Genomic DNA, 23,116 nt, shown 5'->3' with positions numbered 1-23,116 from the left:
TAATAAAATTATTTTTTATTTCTATAATGATTGCTTTGTTAGTTAATTACATATAATTTTTAAGTGTTAAACAATGCTTAAAAACTATATATAAAACTAAAAACCATTTATAAAACTCAAAAAAATAAAAAATAAACATGATGGGTCGGCGTGGGCCGGCACATGTTATGTCTCGTCACCTCACGAGAGTGGGCCCACTCTCTCGTTTCCCGCTTCTCTCTCTCATCCCCCATTTTTTCGGACAAAAAAGGTGGAGGGAGAAAACCCAACCGAAAATTCGAAGGCGAAAAGGTTTTTCTTCTCTCTCTCCTCCATCCATCTCCCCTTTCAAAACCCTAGCTTCGTTTCCTCTTACGGTCGTCTCAAGATCGGCTTCGGTGAGCTCCGACCCTTTCTCATTTCCAACTAAAACCCTAGTTCTTGCTTCTCATCTGGATCTTCCTCTTATTTCGATTTTTTTTCTGATTTTTCCTAATTTTTTCGAGTCGATTACGAGTATTTTAGGGTTTTGGTGGTTTAGATGTGAAGTTTGCGTGATCGATTTGCTCAAATCGTGCTCGAGGAGCTGTAGATTTTATTATCTGATCTCTTTTTTTTTGAGCTCTTTTGAGCTTTAGTATGTGAGGGATTCTGCTACATTTGCTCTATGGGAGATGCATTCTTCTTGGATTTTTCCTATGCGCCATTTTGATGCCTGTTCTTTTATTTGTAGTGTTTGTTTTTGTGTACTTTTCTGCAATTTGTGGGCCATTTTGAAGTGGGTTGGTTTCTCTGTAGTATTTGATTTTGTTGTTTTTGGGTATTTTGAGTTGATACCAATATTTGAGATTTTGGATATGCTTTCATCATTTTCTACGCCATAGTCTGGTTTTATCAGTTTGTGCTTTCGACGGACAATTTCCTGGGATTTTTGTACGTTGCTCAGTTCTCGTTATATCTGTAGAAGCATTGCATAAGAAAATTTATGTTAATAGCATAAGCCAATGTAATCTATTGCATTTTAAGAGTTCGCTATTTTGTTGTATATGGAACAGCTGAAGGTATGTCATCAGTGGAGGCCATGGTTGTAGAAGGAGAGGCCTTAGCTGGCAGGAGGCGCAGTGCTAGATGTTTGGGGAAGGAGAGGCCATGTTATGCTTTGAGCAAGAAGTTCGAGAATGAGGAGAGTCCTCAGAAGAGGCCTAAACCGAAGTCGGTTAAGAGAGAACAAAAAGGTCCTTCTAAGACTAATGGGTTCGTGATGCAAAATGATGCCGCTAGTGTTAGCGGAAAGGAGGAGGTTATGGAGAATGAAAACTTGAGCGAGGTTAGGGAGAATGGCATATCGAGCGAGGTTAAGGAGAATGGAATATCGGGCAATGGCTGGTTTAATGCAAACGAGAGCAAAGTCTCTGCCGCTTCCGAGCAATTGAACAATGGGGTTCATGGTCAAGCACCCACGAAGAGTGCTAAACAACGAGTGAAAGAGACTCTTAGGATGTTTAACACCTACTACCTTCAGTTCGTTCAGGTAATCAGACTGGTCAAATATGCATTAGGTTCTTTTTTTGGCAGAGTGAAAGTCTTAAACTAGTATGTATGATTATTTTTCAGAAATCAGATGCAAAACATTGTATTTGGTTTATCTACTGAAAGTCTTTATTGTGGCTAATTCAAGAAGGTGGACTGTCTTCAATAAAGTTTTTGTACCATCATAGCTTGAACCCCTTCTAGCAGTAACATATAGATGCGTTGCCCAGCTAGGAATAAGGATAGCACTTTTGACACACCTCTTAATTCCACCTCATTCACATGATGAGTCAGTTAATTGTAACTAGCTTTTATTGGGTTTCCTATTTTGTCCTAATTTCACACGCTCATTTTGAAGCTCTATATTAGGGATTCTCGAATCACCGTAAACTATGCACAACAAGGGTATGCAACATACCTGTTTTGTAGGTTTGCAGCATCTCGACTTTAAATCTTACCATCCCACAATTTGAGATGCTGAAATAGACAATCCTTGGCTTAGCTTCACACTTTAAAAGCTAGTCCCTGATCACTGATTCTACACCATTTAGACATTTTCAGTCCCTTATAGCCTTAACGGTCTTTTGCATCCATTGAAAAAGTGCTAGTTCATATGTACTTTTGTGTGCATGCTACTTTCCTGTCCTATGAGTTATACACTGAGCTACTGTTTGCCTCCACGAGGTTGGAACACACGCCATGTAGAGGGCCACAGAAACACAATAGAAAATTTGTATAGTGGTTCTACTGAATTTCCAATCATATAAAACTAAAGCCCGTACATTATGATTAAGATTCATGTAGCCGACTGCAAAAATTTGGGGTAAAAGATTTGTTGTTGTTGTTGAATCGTGGAAGGAAAGTTGTTTTCATGTTGCTTATGAAGAATAGCAATCAAACAAGTTCCTGGTGCATGCTTGTTCTATTTACCTATTTTTGCTATTAATTTAGACTCCCATTAGGGTTGGACCTTATGAGGTCTCAGAGCATCTGTGCTACCATGGCCCTCACTGGAAGGAAAGACATTTGCCAGGTAGGGCTCAGTTTATGCCAGAACTTCACTCCCAGAGCCCATTTAGAATTTGGGCCCACTTGCTGGCTTTTGCCATTTGAGCCAAACAATTTTCATGGTAAGAATCAATGCTAATGGGACACTGTTAAGTAGAGCAGGTCTATAATTAAGAATATGAACACGAAACATCACTCTGTTATCGTTCATTTTTACCATTTAAAGTGCTAAATACTAATAGAGGTTTGTTTTGTGATTCTATGATGCATGATGATATCAAACTACACAGTTGGATGTTTATGGTTAAACAATTATTGAAAGTTTATGATAGTACCAGAGTATGAACACATTACTTTTTCTGCACTATTGTACTGTCTCAGATTTTAGTAACATTGCTTACCGAGAATGTGTACGTCTTTCATTTTTCAGTTAAGAAAAGTGATATTAATTTTCTGTTAACTTTCTATAGGAGGAAGAGAAACGAGTGAAAGAAGTGGGGCAAAAACTTTCAGAGTGTTCAAAGAACAAGGTGAAATTTAATCTAATTGTTACTCAATTGTGTAGATTCAAGTTTGGGATATTTATAGCTAATCCTATACGTCTTGAATTCTTTATTGAATTGCAATTGTTCAGTTATTGTTATTTTCCATGTTTGATATTAGGTATACTTGTCATTCAGGAACACTAGTGCCTTTTGTGGTTGGGGGAATAGGGGGCTACAACTTTAGCATATTCTCCCTTTTCATTTGTGCACGATCATGTCAAATTAGCAGTAGATAACGGGGTCCATTTGACTTCAATGATATGTTGATTTAGGCATTTCGTGTTGCTACATGCACTACAATGATCATTGACTATTGAAGTTATAGTTTCTACGTTCTATAGGTTGCTTTTAATTTTTAGTTCCATTTTTGTTGCATAGGTAAATATTCCCATTATGGTCTTGTGTTTTAATTGGTTGTCATAGAATGATTTTAAGCATCACAAAGTATTTGTTTTTATTTTGGATGCACTTGCTTACTGAGCTGTACAAAAGGCAATCTTCACTACCTGCCCTAAGATCTTCCAATTGATTCCCTGTCTCTGTGCAAGTATTTTAGAACATGCAGATTACGACGAATCGTGTTCATCTAGATTGTGAACACTCGACAATGACGCCTCGTTTGGTATGCGGGAATGGAGTCAAGTAAGAATGGAAAGAAGATAGGAAAGGAATTGAATACATGTGGGAATGGAATGCACATTCTCATTCTCATGTTTGGGTGCGTTTAGAGAATGAAACGGGAATGACAATCTTATTCTCATACCCATGCTTGGTATCATTTGTTCACAAGCGAGAATAAAATTTAGTTTTCTAATAATGCCCTTACAAAAACACAGAATTTTTAAAATATAAAAATATTTTAAAAATGACTAAGTAATTTATTTTTTTAGAAAAATAAGGTTTATAAAAAGGATAGTTTTTCTTATAGAAATAAATTTTCAGTTGATAGTTATATTTTGACACCACCTCAGCAACAATTTCGGACTTTTGGCTTACTAATTGAAAAATAAATTTCATAGAAATTATTTTTAATTATAAATAATTATAATTTCATATTTCTAACTTCTAATGCTACATGTCTATTACTTGTACGAGCATCTAATGCTACTAGCATCACTGTGTACAAACGTATACAATAGACTAAATTCCATATGCACGCTACATGATTTACGACTGAATTCCATGTACATGCATGAAGAAGAAAACACTAAAATTTGAAGGATTGGAAAAACATGTTAACTTTTAGTCTGTATATAAAATTTCTAAGAAATTTCAAATGCACTTTTAACTTTCAAAAAATTGATTAGGAATAGAAAACATGTTAACATAGAAAGTTTGAAGGAATAAAAAACATGTTAACCTCTAATTAAAACATAAAGTTTTAAATCTCATCAATTAAGCACATTATTTATTGTTGTGAGTGCTTGAAAAAATTACTAAAAAGATTAGGCATATATGTTTCAATGGAACTTCAAATCATACATCCCAAGATAAAATATTTATTAACCTAATTACCAACAAATTACGCAATCGAGTTGCCAAAAGATAAAAAGTTTCTGTAAAGATTAGCCACACATACATATTTTAAAAATAAATAATGGTTACCTAACCGAGTCGCGTCGAGTCGAAGACGAGATTTTTTTCTACTGCAGACGCGATGGAACTAGGGCAAAGTCGAATAAAGAATAATATTTTAATATTTTACATCTATTTGTATATTTGTACGAGCAGCTAATGACATTATTTCTATAGAAATAATTTTTCATATGAGAATTTATATCTATTCGTATCTTTTAAGGAGCGTATAATCGAAAATTATTTGATTATTTTTTTCCCACTTAAGTGGGAATATCAATTCCTTGTTAAATGATTGGGAATGACAATTCCCACATAAAGTGAGAATTAATAAGAAGTGGGAATAACAATTCTAGCGTCTAAAAACACATCGTGTTTGGTACGCATGAATAAAGAGTTGGTATTGCATTCCATTCCCACTCATTCCCGCGTACCAAATGGGGCGTGAGAGTTTTGGCTTTACTGTTTAGGTGCCTACCTAGGTAATTCGGTAAAGAGTTGTCTTAGGAATACTTTCCCTGTAAATATAGATGAGGTTGACAATTGTATAGAGCAGATATGAGCAGGGTTGGGTGTATCCTCAAAATCTCAAATATGTCAGACCTGTTTATTTAACGGATTAAGGACCGTAACCCATATCAGACCCATTTAATAATCAAGTTACCATATATTACTCTTCTAATCCGATTTTCGGATCATTTGATCACATATAAAGGTTTTTAAGAAAAAATATAATGGAATAAAATTAACTTATAACCACCTATAAAGTTTAGCACATGGTTTAAATAGTTCAATATTGTTGTGTGTGGTTTAAATAATATTTTGTGATTGAGTAATGTGCTTTATTTCAAATTTTTATTACTTGCACGTACTATGTTATTATTATTTTTAATTTGGTCAAATCTTTACTAGGGAATGTCCCTTAACATGTACCCAACTCATTTACTAGGCAAGGTTAAATGGCTTGATTTGACTATAATCCAAACCTGTTCATCCCTAACCCACACGTGACAACCCGACAAACCCACTGCTCTAAGCGGATATTGCCACCAATACATATATACTATAGTTTGTATAGATTGTCAATGTTGATTTCTTCTTTCCGATGATTTATTTATTTATTTATGGTATTCACTATTCAATAATATTTGATATATGTAGAAGGCTTTTGTCTTATTCCTTCTGAAGAATGGTTGACTTCTTGTTTATAGTGATTTCTTTATTTATTTATGGTATTCACTATGCAATAATATTTGATATACTGACCATGTACAAAATTCTGTCTTATTCCTTCCGAAGAATGGTTCCAATTCCGAAGGGGATCTGAAGCGGGCTTCAAAACGACCTGACCTTAAGGCTAGTTCCAAGGTAGTGGGTTTCCTTTTTCTCTTGCGTGCCATATTTAGTTTCCTTTTTCTCTTGCATGTCTTATCCTACCCTATTGCATGTTGCTTTTAACTCTTTGGGAGCAAAATGTTGTATAATAATAATAATAATAATAATAATTATTATTATTATTCTTTTTGTAATATAATGTTGATAATTGATCATTCTTTCGCATTCTGCACCTTACGTCAAAATAATAATAATAATTATTCTTTTTGTAATATAATGTTGATAATTGATCATTCTTTCGTATTCTGCACCTTACGTCAAAATTTTGGTAGTATATTTTTCTATTAGCAGCCACCATCTTTTCCATGGATTGATATGTTATACTGAGATGAAAGTTATTATGAGGTAAGATGGGTTTTTATTCTAAAGCTTTGAAATAAAGCAGATGTGTAGGAGGCCTCTTATATGATTTGGCATCATGAACGTGATTTATTTTAAAGCTAATAATATTATTTTATTAATATTTGAAAAACCAAAATGGAAATGTTATTATGACAATTGCAAATCATTTTAGTAGAATAAAAACCATTAAAATAATTGATGTGAACTTGTATACTGTGCACTGGAAAAGATAAACACATGGAGCTAGATGAGTTTCCTGAAAAGAAAAAGCCTTTGACCTAGATGAGTGAGACCATTGGACCACCACTTAATTTTGTTGAGATGGTTGCAAATTAAAGGTTGGTTTGATCACATACTTGTGTGGGACATGCGTTTGTTTCAAGATGATCAACAAAAATTCAAGAACACCTCAAACATGGCACCGAACAATTTTGGTTAGAAAAAGAATTGGAAGTTGTACCATTTATATAATGAATGATTTAGAAAGTAGTCGATTCCTGACCTATTGGCCATGCGCCTGCGAGGGTGTTGCGAGGGCTTATTTTTAGAACCTCTTAAGCTATATTAGCTTTATATCGCTTTTGGCTTCTACGATAAAATTTCATTACTTGTTTGGTAAAATTGAGCTGATCGGCCAGTTACATGTTTGGTAAGATGTAGTCATTGGTCTTGTTGTTGCAAAAATGACGACGCCTAGAGAGAACATGTAGCCATTGGCCTTGTTGTTGCAAAAATGACAACGCCTAGGGTTCGAGATCGTGGTGGGGGGGGGGGAGAGAGAAATGAGTAAAAAATAGCATGGGTGGACATTTGCTTTGTCAAACCCACCTTACTAGGAGAGAGAAATTGATAAGCCAGTTTTTTAAAGTTAGGAGTCCAATCTTTTTTAAGTGAGGCTAAAAAGTAGCTTATTAGGATGCTACAAAACAATTAGATATGGTAAATCCAGTTAAAACCCCCTTGGTTAAATATAAGCCCCTGTACACCCTCTGGACTAGCATCTAAGGATGCCAAGGAGTTTTTTTCCCCACATTTTAGTTTTCAGTTTTCCTACAATTTTACTAAATACAACATCAGTTGTGTTGGTAGGTTAGTTGTTTGGACAATTCTTGGTCCAATGCCCCCACCCAACCTTCCTTCACACCCTGCAAGCGCAATTGGTGTTGTGTTGGTAGGTTGGTTGTTTGGACAATTCTTGGTCCAATGCCCCCACCCAACCTTCCTTCACACCCTGCAAGCGCAATTGGTCGTCCGTGCTTGCCATATTCCCGGGGCACCCAACCTTCCTTCACACCCTGCAAGCGCAATTGGTCGTCCGTGCTTGCCATATTCCCGGGGAAACTAGCATTATTAGTAGGTTTTTCTTTGAAGAATAATATTCAGTTGATCCATATCCATATGCAGAGCTATCAGTCTGCCCGAGCAAAAGTACCAGTTTGAGCGCCCGCCTACCTTCCTTGTTAGTTCGATATCCATGGCCCAGTCAAAGGCGCCACTGATGGGGTCTGATTACCGGGTTGTGTCATTACATTAAGTCCAAAATTAATCTAATCCGCGAAAGCCAAACCCATATGCAACCAATTTAATAAAGGTCTCACGTGCCCTCACCCTTACTAGAGCTCATGAAAAAGCGTGTACCCATACTACTTGTAACCTACTTAAGAAATATGTCATTTTGAAGAAACGAGTAAGAAATATGAAATGTTATTTCATCACTTCCAAATATTTTGGAATTTTGATTGTTTCAGCTTTGACATTTTCTCTTTCAGACGTCGAATTTTTGATTATGAGCTTAAACTATTAATAAGGATCAGTATGTGCACGGGAACTTCAACTTTTTGAGAAGTTTTAACAACCATTGTGGAGTTTTGTACATATTTCTAGTGAGTTTTGTGCCCTCACATAACCAAATGATTGAGATTGCTGGAAATGTGTACATAGCTCCACATTTATTGGACTACATTTGTCATAAAAATAGTCATGGAAACCCTAATATATTAAATATATTGGTGGAAAATTCACTTTTTGGTTAAGAAAGATGGTCCTTGGTGAACATGCAAAATTTCTAGATTTAGGTGGATGGTTTGGAATCTGGATGAGTCCTTGGACTCTTCTAAACAGGGAAAAAAATTTAGAAAAAGAAAAAAGAAAGAAAAGAAGGAGAAATTATAACACAAGCAAAATAATGGAAGCAAAAAATTCGACAAATACATATGTGATGATTTATACAGATCCTAAGTATGATAAACTAACATGTAATGAACTATGTACATAAATTAGTCAATGAATTAATGGTTCGATATAAATTATCAATGGGAGAAAAACATAAGTATTAAGTTCAATCACCATACTTATTTCTCCAAGTTCCTTCGAAGCTACAAGTAAAATCCTCTTAGACAAAAGGGAGTAGAATACCAAGGGAAGCGGTCAACCACTTGACACTAGTGCTTGGGCTGCTTTACCTGCGTACGTCTCGAAAGTGCTTTTGAATGCACCTATGCAAGACAAATGCGACCCAATTGCTTAATATGCCTGCTTTGGGCCTTGGCGGAGCATAAAGATGCCACTTCCTCTTTTTTGGACGCTTTTGCCCCCTTTCCATCACATGCGTCCTTATCATTTTAATTGCTATGCTTGTATAGTACTCCATATATGTAGATGAGCTGATGCAGTTAGTTCTTTTACTTTGTGTTTTATTTTTGTTGATGGACTTATTAATGTTCCCATCTCTTTCTTCATAGCCATCGCCATCCACTAAATTTGCCTCCAAGGCTCACAGTTGTGGTTTAGCATTTTGTGAAAGTTAATTATTAACAAAGAGTGTTATTTTTTTTGATTCTCTTGCATAGTTAGTACCATGCTTGTCATGCACTAGGACTTCTTGTACTACTACTGAAACACTTAGTATAACTTTGCCTATTACTATATTGCAGATGATAAAAAACAATCAAGTTCTATATCCAGAAAAAATGATCGGTGATCTCCCTGGTTAGTTTCTATACATTTAGTACTGCCTTTCTTACAATTTTTTGTTTCTTCACAGAAGGGAAAACTATTCATTACAATTTATTCATTATGTTGCCAATTTCTAGCCTTATTTATTAGTCTTGTTTTTCTTTAATAGGAATTTCTGTTGGGGACCAATTCCTTTCACGTTGTGAAATGGTTGTACTTGGTCTACATAGCCATTGGCTTAACGGAATAGATTATATTGGGAAATCATGTTCCAAAATGGTAATTTCTCGAAGTTATTTCACAGCATTAGATAGCAGGTTTGCAATCGTCAGACAAAATATTAGTAAATCTATTGAATATTTAGCTTAACTAGTTTTAGTTTCATTCTACATGGATATGAAGTCTTTTTCTTATCTGCCATGTTATTTTCCGTAATTTTGCCTCTGAATGTGGGCCCCTATATGAGACTTCTCGGTAGTTTTTATGTGACTTAAACCAATAATATAAAAGCACGATCTCACTTTGCCTTTTTCTTTCAGGTGCACATTGGTCATTGTCATCAAAATTTCATATCTTTCTCTGTAGAATAAGGTCATATATGCAACATAAAATTTTTGAGTTGATTAAACGAGAATTTGAGTTCTATGTTGTCCTTCACTTTCGTACCTATACTATTATTTAGTGTAAATTTCCAAGCAAGGTAGTCTAGCGAATGTGCGCACATTTAAGCCATTGCGAATGTACGTACTTTTAAACCTCAAAAGGCACCATGTTACTACACTGTTGGTCAATGGAGAGCAATCCTTTTGGTTCTTGTAAAAATTGTGATGGGTTCTACTTTAGGTGAAGAGGGAGTATGGATGGTCTAAAGAATCAACTAGAGTAAGCGCAATGCTCTAGACTAACTAAAACTGTTAATGATTCTTTTCTTTGGCTTGGTTTAGGCTTGATTTAAAGCCTGTCAATTGTTTCGTTGAAAAACAATTGGTTTGTCAAACATTGAGTATGTGTTGTTTTTAGTTTGTCATGCCCAAATTAACTTGATCAAACAAACAATTTTAGGCTATGCCTATTCGGGTTTGAGATTCAATCCTTTTAATAGGAAAGGGATTACACCTTTTTGATTGAATAGCTCTACCACAAAACATAATCAACATTTCTTGAAATGGTTAACCAGAAAATCAATTGTTTAGATGAATTCATATTTCTGAATGATTGTTACTCCTTTTCCGTTTCAAGTCTTTACTTCTATTGTTTGAAACATGCAGCCAAATCAAATTTATGTATGAGCATTTTCAAGGCATTTTGAACATCTTACATTGTATGTGAGGGTTTTGAAAATATTTCTCGTGCATGAGTTTTTTATGTATAGCTTCCTATTTATCATTAGATAAATGGTATAGAATATTTAATAAATCGGCATATAAACTTCTTGAACAGTTAGAATCCTTTGAGTAAATCCTGGTTGTGTCCTTCAAGTTGTTTATAAAGACAATGCCGAAACTAGTAATTTTAGGATACCAATTTGCTACCTTGTAGTTTCCTGATGATATCATGCTAGCTCCATTCTTATCTACTCTGAGCTTCTTATTACACACTAATGGAGTGAGTGGATGTCAAAAAGAGGGTTAAACCGTAGGCTTTATGTTTTCAAAAAAATAAAAGTCATATATTTTTCGATCGCACATGATTTGCTTAGAAACGAGAAGCCTTTCTATCAATATCTTAGGAGATTTAAGACATACATGGATGTCAAACAAGATAGACCCTTGTCACCCTTCAACAGAAAGGGAAACAGAAGAAGACGGGATGTAGTTTAGACCACTGTTACCTCAGGTGAACCATCAAGTGTATGACGTTTTTTAGTGGAAGATAAATTATTGTTTGCAATTAGTTAATCCTTGATAGATTAACCGCCACATGTGGATGCAAATGCTGAACATTATTTGTTTAACTTTGGTTGGACCAAATCTGAAACATACCATCTTCACTTACCCAATATATGGGTTGGTATTAAGCTTTAAGCATTTGGCTCAAGGTTGGATTCAGGAAAGCTAACCGTAGGTATAACTAAGCATAGGTTGGATTGAGTTCAGATATGATGTATCTTTCGTGAATATATCATCACAATCATCCTCAAAACTATTTTGCAATTTAACTGGGATTAGCAACAAAATGTGGCTGATAGTTGGAGAAGTTGTGTCTTCACCTACCCATTATATTGCTTGGGATTAAGCTTTTAGAATTTGGGCCAAGGTTGGATTGAGGAAAGCTAACTGTATGTATAACCTAAACGCAGGTTAAATTGAGTTCAGCTAGGATGTATTTTAGGTGAATATATCCTTACAATCATCCTCAAAACTATTTTGCCACTTAATCGGGATTATCAATAAAATGCGGTTGATAGTTGAACAAGTTGCATCTTCACCTATCCAGTTATGGGTTGGGATTAAGCTTTTAGAATCTGGGTCAAGGTTGGATTGAGGAAAGCTAACCGTAGGTATAATCTAAGCGCAAGTTGGATTGAGTTCAGCTAGAATGTATCTTCTGTGAATGTATCATCACAATCATCCTCAAGACTATTTTGTCATTTAACTGGTATTAGCAACAAAATATGGCCTATAATTGAAGAAGTTTCATAAAGAGGTTAATTTTTAGGATAAAGTCTGAAGTCGCTTTTTGAGTCGATGGTGGGTTCTTGGTGCTTGGGGAACTCTCAGCAAGAGGTCTATCGCAAATACTCTATAAGCTTAGTAGATTGGTAGCTCTCTACAATATTGTGACATGTTTTTTATGCTTATATAAGAAAACCTGTGAATTTCCCAAGCCTGGTAAAGAATCTTGAAGCAGTAGTATTGCTACCAACATATAATATGTTTACCACGATTGCGTCCATCTTTGAGGACTAATATATGAAAAAGAGCTGCATGGAACTTTAACCCTATATTGTCATATGGTTTTGGGATTAATTATGAGTCCTGATATTTAACTCCTAAACAACATTGACATTGTATGTAAATTCCTATCCTCAAAGATGGGCAAGAATTTTCTTTTTTGCTGAAAAATGTCGAGATTGATTGTCACACCAAAAGTTTCAGCACATTAAAACTGTAGATGAATGCACTACGACATGGTTCTAAAGCTTTCCTAAATGACTAAAATTCTTGGTCTTGTCTATGATTTTATTTACATATACTCTTTTAGGATAAAATAACTATTTGCCCCCTTAAAGTATTGGTGAATTCTCAAGTTACCCCCTAAAGTATCAATTTACCTATTTTAACTATGTTTATGATTACAATGTGATGGTTTTGTGAGTCTATAGTCAAATATTGAACATATTAATGATGTAACTGTGTTTTTTATTTTTTTTTTCCTTGGGTTTTTATCAGTAATTGTCTTTTTCTCCAAACTAAAAAGGTATTTTTTAACTACCTTCTCCCATTTATGAATTAAAAACTCATTTTTTGGATCGCAAAAAATACATGAATTGCAAAAAAGGCAAATTGATACTTCAAGGGGCAACTTGAGAATTCACCAATACTTTAAGGGGGAAATGATTATTTTATCCATTCTTTTATCAAATTGTATCAACCTAGAGAACACATTTAAAATGTAAGAACTTACCACACCTAATGGTATTTGAGAAGTCTTTAAACGCAATATGCATTTTATGTTATTGTAAAGTGAAATGACATAGTTTAATTTGTTATTGATCAATGCTCTCATAGACTTAATATTTGATGTGGTATATCATTTTGTCTTCCTTGCATCAAGCCTTCTCCCTAACTGGTTGTTTGATCAAGAAGTTCATCCTAACACTTCTTGTATTTCTTACTCATTGTGTATCATTATTTTCTCATTGAATATTTTCATGTGACAGGAGCAATACAGAGGTTATACTTTACCGCTAGCAGTATGTATTGTCTTGTCAGGTATGTACGAAGATGACCAGGACAATTCAGAAGATGTTGTCTATACTGGTCAGGGAGGACATGATTTACTTGGCAATAAGCGTCAAGTCAAGGATCAGAAATTGGAACGAGGAAATTTGGCTTTACAGGTATTGCTATAGTTAATCTCTTATAAACGCTAGAGAAGCTTGTTTAGTTTCTCGTTGGAAAACTATGTAACTATAGTTTATTTGCTACTATAACTGACCTGATTATCCTTAGGATTATGAAAATCAAAATGCTAGTTAGAAAGTTCCATTTCTATGCTTTGAACATGAGGATGTCGATGGGGGCTGCCGGCTCATGTGTCATCTCTACGCTTCACCTTGGTAGCTTCATCGTCTTCCCAGTCTCTCCTCTCAGTTGGTCTAGAAGAATTGTCTCATATTCCTGAAACTTTCCCTTATTTCACTAAGTTTGCCTTCACTGTTATACAATGTTGCAGAAGGATTGTTCTTTTCAATTAAATTCAATTTTGAAGCATTAGAAAACTTTTTCTTTCTCATCATGTGTCATTTGAAACATTATATTCGTTGGCTTTTCTCCACATATTTTAAAGCTACACGGATTGACTCATCCCGGATTCGGGACGATCACTGAATCATGTCATAAATCTTAAATGGACTCATTAAGCTACATAGACCACCAAATGTATTCTTTATAACCCGAGCTCAGTCTTCCATGGGTGCTCTAAGTGCCTGCTTATCTTTATTGGTGATCGATTTGCCTTTATTGCTGACACTTTCACAAGTTGTCAAGTTGGATCCTTGAACCTCCCATATGTATCCTTTGATTTCTTGTTTGTCTTTCCTACGGTGAATTTCTCTTTCCTTTTGCTTCGCGCTAGTCAACGTTACAGCCATGCTACTTTATCTTGTCCAGGAGTATTTTTTCATCGACCTCTTCGGTAGGGTCATCCCAAAAATAGAACAATTGAAATTTTTACCATTATCTCTTTCAATCTCTCTACGTTGAGAAGAACCTCTTTTAATGTTATATACTCTATTACCTGTCTTGTATTATCTGTTTCTATGTCTAAGCCCTTATTACATGTCGTGATGTCTGATACTTATCTTCTTCATGTCTGAGACCAAAGGAATGCTGAAAATGGTTATTGTTGTCCAAATGTTTTCTTGTGAGCTTTTGGCTGATGATGTTATTGATAAAGCTGCTAAATATTAAGAGTGAGAACACTATTTGATGTAGACTAGGAAGGTTGTTACTTCTTTTTCTAGTTCTGATACTTAAGGACTAACAAGAAGTATGATGCTTTGTATTTGATTGAATCATGGCTTTGTTCATCTTCTTCACTTGAGCATCATTTATGATTTACGATGTAAGTGCCTGCAAACCGACACCGTTTCTTGGTGCCATGTTTCGTATCAAGGAAAATTATTGGTAGTTCCAGTGTTGGAAAGGGTGCATGGATATGATTTATTTCATTTTGATTGTTTCTTGAACTACTATTTTATGTTACATTTGACATGGTAAAACCTGCAAGAAACCTTGCACAAATGTGTATATATAGGGGTCTTCCTTCGAGAGCTGGTTTCCAGAATTAATTTCTGATGATTAGTGTTGGGGTTGATCAACACCCAACAGTTGGAGAATTTTTTAAAAAGGACCGTTTTTAGAACATAATCAGCAAAATCGACCCTTTCCCTAAATACTGAGCAAAATCGACATCTTTTTGGCCATGTCATCAAGGCTAGCCAAAAGAGGTCGATTTTGAAAAAAACCATCTTTAAAATACATGGGACTAGTAGTCCCGTGTAATTAGTCTCGTTAATTAAAAATTTCAACCTGCGCTCTCTCTCCTCCAACATTCCTCTTCATTTCTCTCCTCTCTCATCCGATTCGCACTCGATCACCACTAGGGTTGTGCAATCAGTCGGTCGGTTCGGGTTTTGGCCAAATTTGACCAAATCGAACCGAATTGCCTATCATTCAAAACCGAAGCAAACCGATTCAAGTCAGTTCGGTTCGGTTTGGGTCGGTTTGTTCGGTTTTTACTTAGGTACAAATGTTATGTCCAAATTCAATTTCAACTCTAATCTGTTGACGAAGAAAGAAGTCTCTTACACTTTAATTTATTGAAATTCATTAACAATTAAATGTTATTGAATATTAGATGCAGAAATCAAATTCTTATTCCTACCAAAGATTACATAAATTTTTTAGCGAAAACTTACATAAAGAATTAAAGTGATCTCAATCTGATGGACAAAGTAAATAAAAAAATATGTAATAACTTGGATGTTGGGTATAGTTTCTATAAAATTATAAGCCTGATCCAAAGAGAAGTTTGGTCCAAAAATTTATCAATCGAGAAGAAGAATTAGGAAAAGGTTAGAATCAACATTATGGCTTAAGTTTATTACCTCCAAAGTGGATTGGTCCAAAGTAGAAGAAGCGAATATGTAATAGAGAGGGATAGAGAACTAGAGATAATGAAAAGTCCTAGAATTGGAGAGGACACTATTGTTGGGGTATTTTATCGCTATCTGGTTGCGTGAGAGAAAAATATATCAAGCTGCAAGGAAGTAACTCTATATGAACTATAATGGGTCGGGTTTAAGCGAATGTAAATAGTAATTAGAATGAGTAATACAATTCGGTTGGATCTGGTTGAAAAAACTTTAACCCGACCCGAACCGAACTCTAATAAAAACTGAACCGAACTGTTAAAATTTGCCTGGTTCGGTTGGTTTGTTCGGTTTGAACCGAACTATGCTCACCCCAAATCACCACCCTAGGTCGCTCTCGACCACCGCCCTAGGCCGCCTTCGTCTAGTGCCCTTGAGGCTCCCTCAACCACCACCCTCGACCACCGCCCTTACCTCACTACCCTCGAGGCTCCCTCGACAACTGCCCTCTCCCATGCTCTCGAGGCTCCCTCGACCACTGCCCTCGAGGCTGCCCTCGACCACCGCCCTTGCCCTTGACCCTAGCCCTTGACCACTGTCCTAAAGGCCAACCTTGCCTTCGCCCTCAAGGCCAACCTTGCCTTTGCCCTCGAGGCTCCCTTGACCACTGCCCTCACTCTCGAGGCTCCCTCGACCTTCGACCACCGCCGTCGCGCTCCTACCACAGCCCTTGCCCTCGACCACCGCCCTGGAGGAGATTGAGGAGAAGAGGAGGCAGGAAGAGGGGTAATGGTGGTTGAGATAAAAAAAGGAATGAATACACGAGACTAATAGTTCCTTGTATATTCTGAGCCTAATCAGTTTCATAATTAGTAATTGCTAATTACACGGGACTAGTAGTCCTGTGTAATTTAAAGATGATTTTTTTCTTTCAAAATTGACCTCTTTTTGCCCAGCCTTGATGACTTGGCTAAAAGAGGTCGATTTTGCTCATTATTTAGGGAAAATGTTGATTTTGCTAATTATATTTTAAAAATGGTCTTTTTTAAAAAATTCTCCCCCAACAATTAGCGCACCTCATCTTTGTTTACAACTTTTCACATTAAACTGTTACTTTTATGGCTAAAATAATGTGCTTTTTACAAATATAAATTTTGTATAATCAGCGCCAACTCATCATTGTTTGCAACTTTACACATCTGAAATGTTATTTTTTATGGCATATATTGTTGCTTTCATATTTATATAGATACAACAAATTGAAACAGGTTTGTTATTTTGTAGTTGAATCTTGTCTGTTTGGTGTGGTATCATTAAATGGTGACACCTCTTATCTCGTTTTCAGAATAACCATGATACCGGTGTTCCTGTTAGAGTGGTTCGTGGTCACGAATCACGAAGCAGCTATTGTGGGAAAGTGTACACCTATGATGGCTTGTACAAGGTTCGACTTTTACTTTGTATTGAGATTTCCTGCCACGGCCATCGTGACTGTTTTTTCATTTTTGTATGTTGTTTCAGCTTCGTGTCAAATGGCTACACAGCCTTTCTGTTCTGATTACTGTTCTTCCAGGGGAATAAACGTGGACTGATCACTAATATTTGGTTATCTGCAGCCAAACTACCTCACTCGTATATGTATAAGTGTAAACCACTAAAATTCTGAAGAAAAAGTTTGAAAACTAGCATAGAAGTCTAAATGGCCACAATCCTGAATAATAGGTTTGAAAAATTACTGAAAGCATCGTTAGACAACTTTTTAATCATGATAACCGATGCGGCCAACTGAAACAGCTAGGTATTGGTGTTTTGAAAAGTATTATGGAAGTTTTACCTAAGTGTTTGCCTAGCTGATAGCAGCACTAGACTGCTTAAAGTTACCCTTAGTGCCTCTAATTATGCATTGGGTATGTCTAAGCTTTTTCTGGCCTGCTAAGGAGGTTGTCTTGTTCATTACGTTTTACCAGAGTAACCTTAGCGTTTTTGGTTCTGTAGACAGCCTGTTCTATTTTAGCGGATCTAGACTGCTTTTGCCTAAATGCCTCCAATTATGCCTTGGGGTTGACTGGGTTTTTTTTGTTCCGTTGAGGAGGTTGGCCTGCTTCATTTGTGTAACCTTGGTGTTCTTGGTTATGAAGGCGGCCTGCTCTATTTATTAGCATCTTGATTGACCACCAATATTAAACATGGGTTTGTTACTTGGTTTGAGCCCTCTTAAACAAGCGGTTCAATTCAATTAACAAAGGCATTTGCACCCTAATTGATTGACCCATCAGCCCTTTTGGCATCATTGAGTTGACTCCTTGCACGACCCCCTTTGACACCTGCCTTTGATCGTTTCATCTTCATACCAGTAGCTGCCTGGATTGCCTTCTATGGTGGTTGTCATGAACAAGGTCTCGGAAGTGGAACACAGGTAATTCCGTCTAGTATCGCGACTTTTTAAATTAGATTACAATTTTTGCTATCTATTGATTCTATTTTTGATTTCACTACTCCTTTCTCTTCCTATTGCTTCCTCTGACTAAAGTTGTTGCCACTACCATTATTGCAGTGTTCTTCCTCTTATTCTCCTTATTATTCAAAATAACTACTACTACTTTTTTTTAGCTTTCCCCAATTTAGTATTTAAGATTTATATAACATGCAAAATGTGTATGTGCAAAATGTGTATGTACTACTCAAGTTTGTTGTTATCTATGCAGTGAAGAAATTTTCTTATGTTATTATAGTTATAAATTCCATTCAGCTGATTGCTTCATGTGTGAGTAATTTGAGTTAAGTCTTATTGTCTCCAAAGTATTCCCAAGGCATATATACAATAACCTGAAAATTTTAACATTTATGAAAATATTAAATCTAATTTTCAGTTCTTTCCTCTGATGTTGCATGCTATTATCTTCTATGTAATCACTCATTAATATTTTCTTTTCCATTTCAGGTTTATTATTGCTAAGTGTACACTTAGTGTAATAAATGTTTGTTAAAGCTATAATGTCATTTATTAGCCATATATTGAACTCTTTTCTTTATTGTATAGGTGGTAAAAACTTGGGCGGAGAAAGGTGCAGCGGGATTCACTGTGTACAAGTATAGGTTAAAGCGCATCACTGGCCAACCGAGTCTAACTACAAACCAGGTTTTGTTTGTTTTTGAAATACTTTTTTATGCTTATGAAATACAAATATTGTTTACTTTATTCTTGTTCATTTATAGTGCTTTTGTTGCATTGCTGAAAGTTTCATAAGCATTTTTTTTCTTGAAAGGAAGATTTCTATCCCTAGTTTATTAGATTTTCTGTAGTAGAACTCTCAGGACTATTTTATGAATGACAATCTGGCATAACTGCTTGAACTTTTTATGCTTTCTCATCACCTTGTCTGTGAAAGACAAAACATGCATCTGTGTGTAAATCATATGCACTTAAATCTATTAGCAATTTAGATCAATGATGAAAGGTAAGATTGAGATCAAGAGAGGGTTAGGGCTTGTTGTTCAAAGAGAAGAAGGAGATTTAGGACTGGTCGTTCGAAGAGACGAGGTCTGAGGTTTCGTTCGAAGAGCTCGATGGGATTTAGGGAAATTGTTTTGTTCTAAGGCAAGAGGGGTTAGGATTATGGGTGGGAATAGGATACGTCCATACCAAAGGGTGACTAGGGACTGATTAGTACCCATGTAGCGTACCAAGTCTAGATCCCAATCCTAGGTTGGTACCAATCCTAGGATCACATGATAATTGATCCAATCCCAGTCCTATGTTTTACACTGGCTATGTGTCATTATCAAATTATGTCTTATTGACTACTCTCTTTGTTGTTTGTTTACATGTGTATCAACGTCTGTGGCTATTTACTGTAAGAGGCTTACAAGATAGCGAAAATAGTGATATCTTTTTAAGAGAAGAAATATGACTTTTGAGGAATAGTACCAACTTTTGCCTTGATCAGAAGGTTACTTTATAGAGTTGGACTATTATGCTTTTGGGAGGAGACGGAATCTCCTCGTCCCACTTTTGTAGCCGTTAAATTCGACATCAAATGTCTAAGATGTGTTATAAAAGATCAAAGAAGATTTAGCAATAAAAGGTAATTACGTCTTGATATTCCATAAAATCTTGATAACTAGATATGTTTCCTTCTTTTCTCTCTCAAATCAAAGGCAATTCCATTCTAATATTTCCATAAAATCCGTATATGTTGGGGGCTGCTTTTCTTTTTTCCATTTTTACCTCACCTCTTTGATTAACCATCTTATTTTTTTATGTTGGTTTGTTTTCATTATACCAAATGACAAAACCTATGAAATTTATTGATCGATGAGAATCATGTGAGTTATCTTTTGGTTGCTTCCACAATTTAAAGGTTTTTAACATATTTAAGTTGCATTTCACTGCCATGTCATGTTGCAAATTGAAAAGATGGGCATTTTACTGAGTGTCCATCGAAGCGATTTACATTTTTCTCATGGAAACAAAGTTGAATAAGATAATTCATGAAAGGAAAGTTACGGAATCCACCAGTCTTTGATTTCCAATCTAAAACAAATAATCCTTAAGACCAAAGTTATGCAAATAATAAAATATCAGAACTGAATTGAAATCTTGAGAGAGGAAAGATGAAACATGGTCTAGTACTATCTATATGTTCATATTTTATAGAGAATAAATTGCCCTTTGTTATCAAGTTTTATTTGATTTGATTGAATTCATCGTAGGCATCAAAAATTGAATCTAACGGATACATATATGATCTCCTCTCTTCCAGAGAGCATAATAGTCCAACTCTAATTTATTAATCAAGTTTACTACATTCTGAATGTGATAATACACCCGGATGATCTCCTATGCAAGTAACAAATTTCAAAATTTTGTTTGGAAGGTCATTGCTAAACTTGTTATGGGCACAATTCATCGTTGTAATGATTTTTGTACCGATTGATGCTTTGTTATCAAATAGTCCATTATCCAATAGTAACGGATTTTAGTTATTCACTTTTTGTCGTTTAATCTGTTAACTATTGATAAAAATAATGAGAATTGTGATCATAATGTTGAGAACTAGAAAAGGCAAAGTTATTATACTATGTAAACCTAATCTCTCGTAAATAGAGATTAGGAGAGCTACATAAGCATGTATGGATATTGACCAATCTAAATAACTAAGTATTTAATATCTGGCACTCCATCTCAAGCTGAAGCATGTATCTCAAAAATGATCTTAGCTTGTTACACATAAAAACAAGATAACTAGATGAAAGAGCTTTGATGAAGCAGTCAGAAAAGCATAACATTCATAAAATTATATTCGTAAACAGAGATAACTCAAACAGAAAAGGCATAATAAAGTCGTAGAGACCCGAAGAAAATCCTTGCTTTTGTGATGACAATGGTAGAGAACCAAAGTAGTAGTAGATAGCTAGATCATTAGTAGGAGTCCCTCGACATAGGAATCCAATATTATAAATTCATATCGATGCTAGAAAAAACACTAGGCGGGTTAGCATGTAGAAAGTAGAAACCCTAAATAGGTCAGCCGGTAGAAATCCTAAGCAAATCAGAATAGAAACTCTAGGCTGGTCCATCAGAAGAAATCCTACGGGGGTTAGCTAGTAGATTTCGGGCGAGCTTCGGAGACAAAAATCATCGATTAAAGGAATCGGTGCGTCATTGATCGAGAAAAGGCCATGCCAAACGATGAGTAAGTAGTACTGTTCACGGTGAAAAGTAATCCGTTGCTGTTCACATGATGTATAGTACCCTCGGGTATTGTTTGTGTGAAGAGTAACATTGGTTAAGGTTTTTAGAGTTAAAAGTTTTTGAACAAGATTTTGGAGGTTAGGGTTTTTTTTGGTAAGGGATTAAATCGACCAAATCAAAGCTGCCAAGGGGAAGCATGATGGTAGCGCTTGCGACAAAATTCTCTCAACGTCTCCAAAGAGGGGAGAAGTTCTTTAGGCCGAGAAGTATGCTCTGACACCATGTAATGAAATAAAAAAGCAAAATCATTATTCCACCTAACCCTAATCTCTCCTATATAGAGATTAGAACAGCCGCATAAGCGGGTATGGATATTTACCCAATTACCCAAATAATTAAACATTTGATATCTTGCACATAAGAATGTTATAATTTCTAAAATTTATGTATTAATGTTGGCTGTTCTTTAAATGCAGGTTAGATTTACTAGGGAGCAAGCTCCTCAGAAAATTTCTGAATTGCGTGGGTAAGGGACATTGTTAAGTTCTAATTTTCTCTCTCTAAAATCAACTCTAACAATCATGTTAAAATTTATTTAGATTTTTGTGTCTCCAAGTGTACTAAAAATGTCATATAAGATTTGTCAAAACTCTCTTTCAGCTTCTTTAAGGTGAAGATTGCTATAAATAATTGGCTTTTATCTTATTTATGTTAGAGTTTGCAAAATATGTAGAAGGGGATCCTACATCTTGATTTTTCACCGCAAAATGAAAGATGTTCTATAACCATCTCCTTAATTGTTTTCTTAAGTTCTGTATTTACAGTTTATGAGCTGGATCTTTATAGAACTTGTTTTACTTCCCAATCCTGCAAATGATTTGTTTGTTTTCTTACTGTTAACACATACTACTAGTGTGTTTACTCCTAATACTACTATGACTACTTAAGTCAATGATCATGAAGAACATGAAATTCGTAGAAACTATATCACACTCTTCAATCAATGCACATCCTTTAAATCATGCCCTTTTACAGATGAAGCTAATTTGTGGACTTAGACCTGTATTCATTGCTTATACGACGTGGAAGCACAGGGCGAGCCTGTCATGTTTGTTTCTCGTACTGAACTTTGGAAATGCTTATTTGCTGTTATTAAGGCAGCATAATTAAGATGGGGGAATGTGTTATGAATTAGAATGTTGGCAGTTGAGAAATAATATATCCGGAAAAGTTTAAGAGAAATAAGAATGCAATTATGGATGAGTGGATACTTGAGATTGTTGCAGGGCCTTTACTTGAGGATAATGCGAGGGAAGGTCGACTTACATGGTGTAGGCTTAAGCAATAAAGGCCATAAATGCACCAATTAGGGTAAGTGATAGGACTATAATCAATGGAGTGAAGAGGATACTTAAAGAGAACTTTGATGGGGTAATCAAGAATGATAATATAAGGGTGTCCTAACAGAGGATATTCATTGTAGAAATGAAAAAAAGTATTCAGATATTTGACCCTCAAATTTTCGGATAAAGGCTTTCTTCTTGTTATATTTCTAGTTGGAATTAGGGGACAGAAACAATGTATAATATAAGACAAAATATGTGACTAAAAGTATTTGAAGCTTCAATTTGTGAGTGTGAACTTTTGAGATCATAGGGAAATGGGTGAATATCTCATTATAAACTTGATTAGTACACTCTACCTTTAGCGTTTGCAAGAAATTTTGTATTGTTAACCAGTGTTTAGGCAATGTCTTTGAATCATTATGTCGGT

General features: G+C 35.5%; 1 protein-coding gene across 1 annotated transcript in view; it reads left to right on the top strand.

Moving 5' to 3' along the window:
* LOC109824931 (histone-lysine N-methyltransferase, H3 lysine-9 specific SUVH4) overlaps positions 244-23,116 on the top strand; it is a 36,683-nt gene continuing 13,810 nt past the window's right edge. The window contains exons 1-10 of the mRNA XM_020391559.1: positions 244-377; positions 1,035-1,510; positions 2,988-3,047; positions 5,937-6,005; positions 9,308-9,362; positions 9,499-9,608; positions 13,213-13,392; positions 16,994-17,092; positions 18,689-18,787; positions 21,820-21,869. Coding sequence (XP_020247148.1) covers positions 1,043-1,510; positions 2,988-3,047; positions 5,937-6,005; positions 9,308-9,362; positions 9,499-9,608; positions 13,213-13,392; positions 16,994-17,092; positions 18,689-18,787; positions 21,820-21,869 — 1,190 coding nt within the window. The 5' untranslated portion in view covers positions 244-377; positions 1,035-1,042. The remainder of the gene's footprint in view (positions 378-1,034; positions 1,511-2,987; positions 3,048-5,936; positions 6,006-9,307; positions 9,363-9,498; positions 9,609-13,212; positions 13,393-16,993; positions 17,093-18,688; positions 18,788-21,819; positions 21,870-23,116) is intronic.

This window comes from Asparagus officinalis, chromosome 10 (genome assembly GCF_001876935.1).
Source record: "Asparagus officinalis chromosome 10, Aspof.V1, whole genome shotgun sequence".
Taxonomy (NCBI): Eukaryota; Viridiplantae; Streptophyta; class Magnoliopsida; order Asparagales; family Asparagaceae; genus Asparagus; species Asparagus officinalis.
Note: the sequence above shows the minus strand (reverse complement) of the source record. Positions and strands in the feature narration are given on the sequence as shown.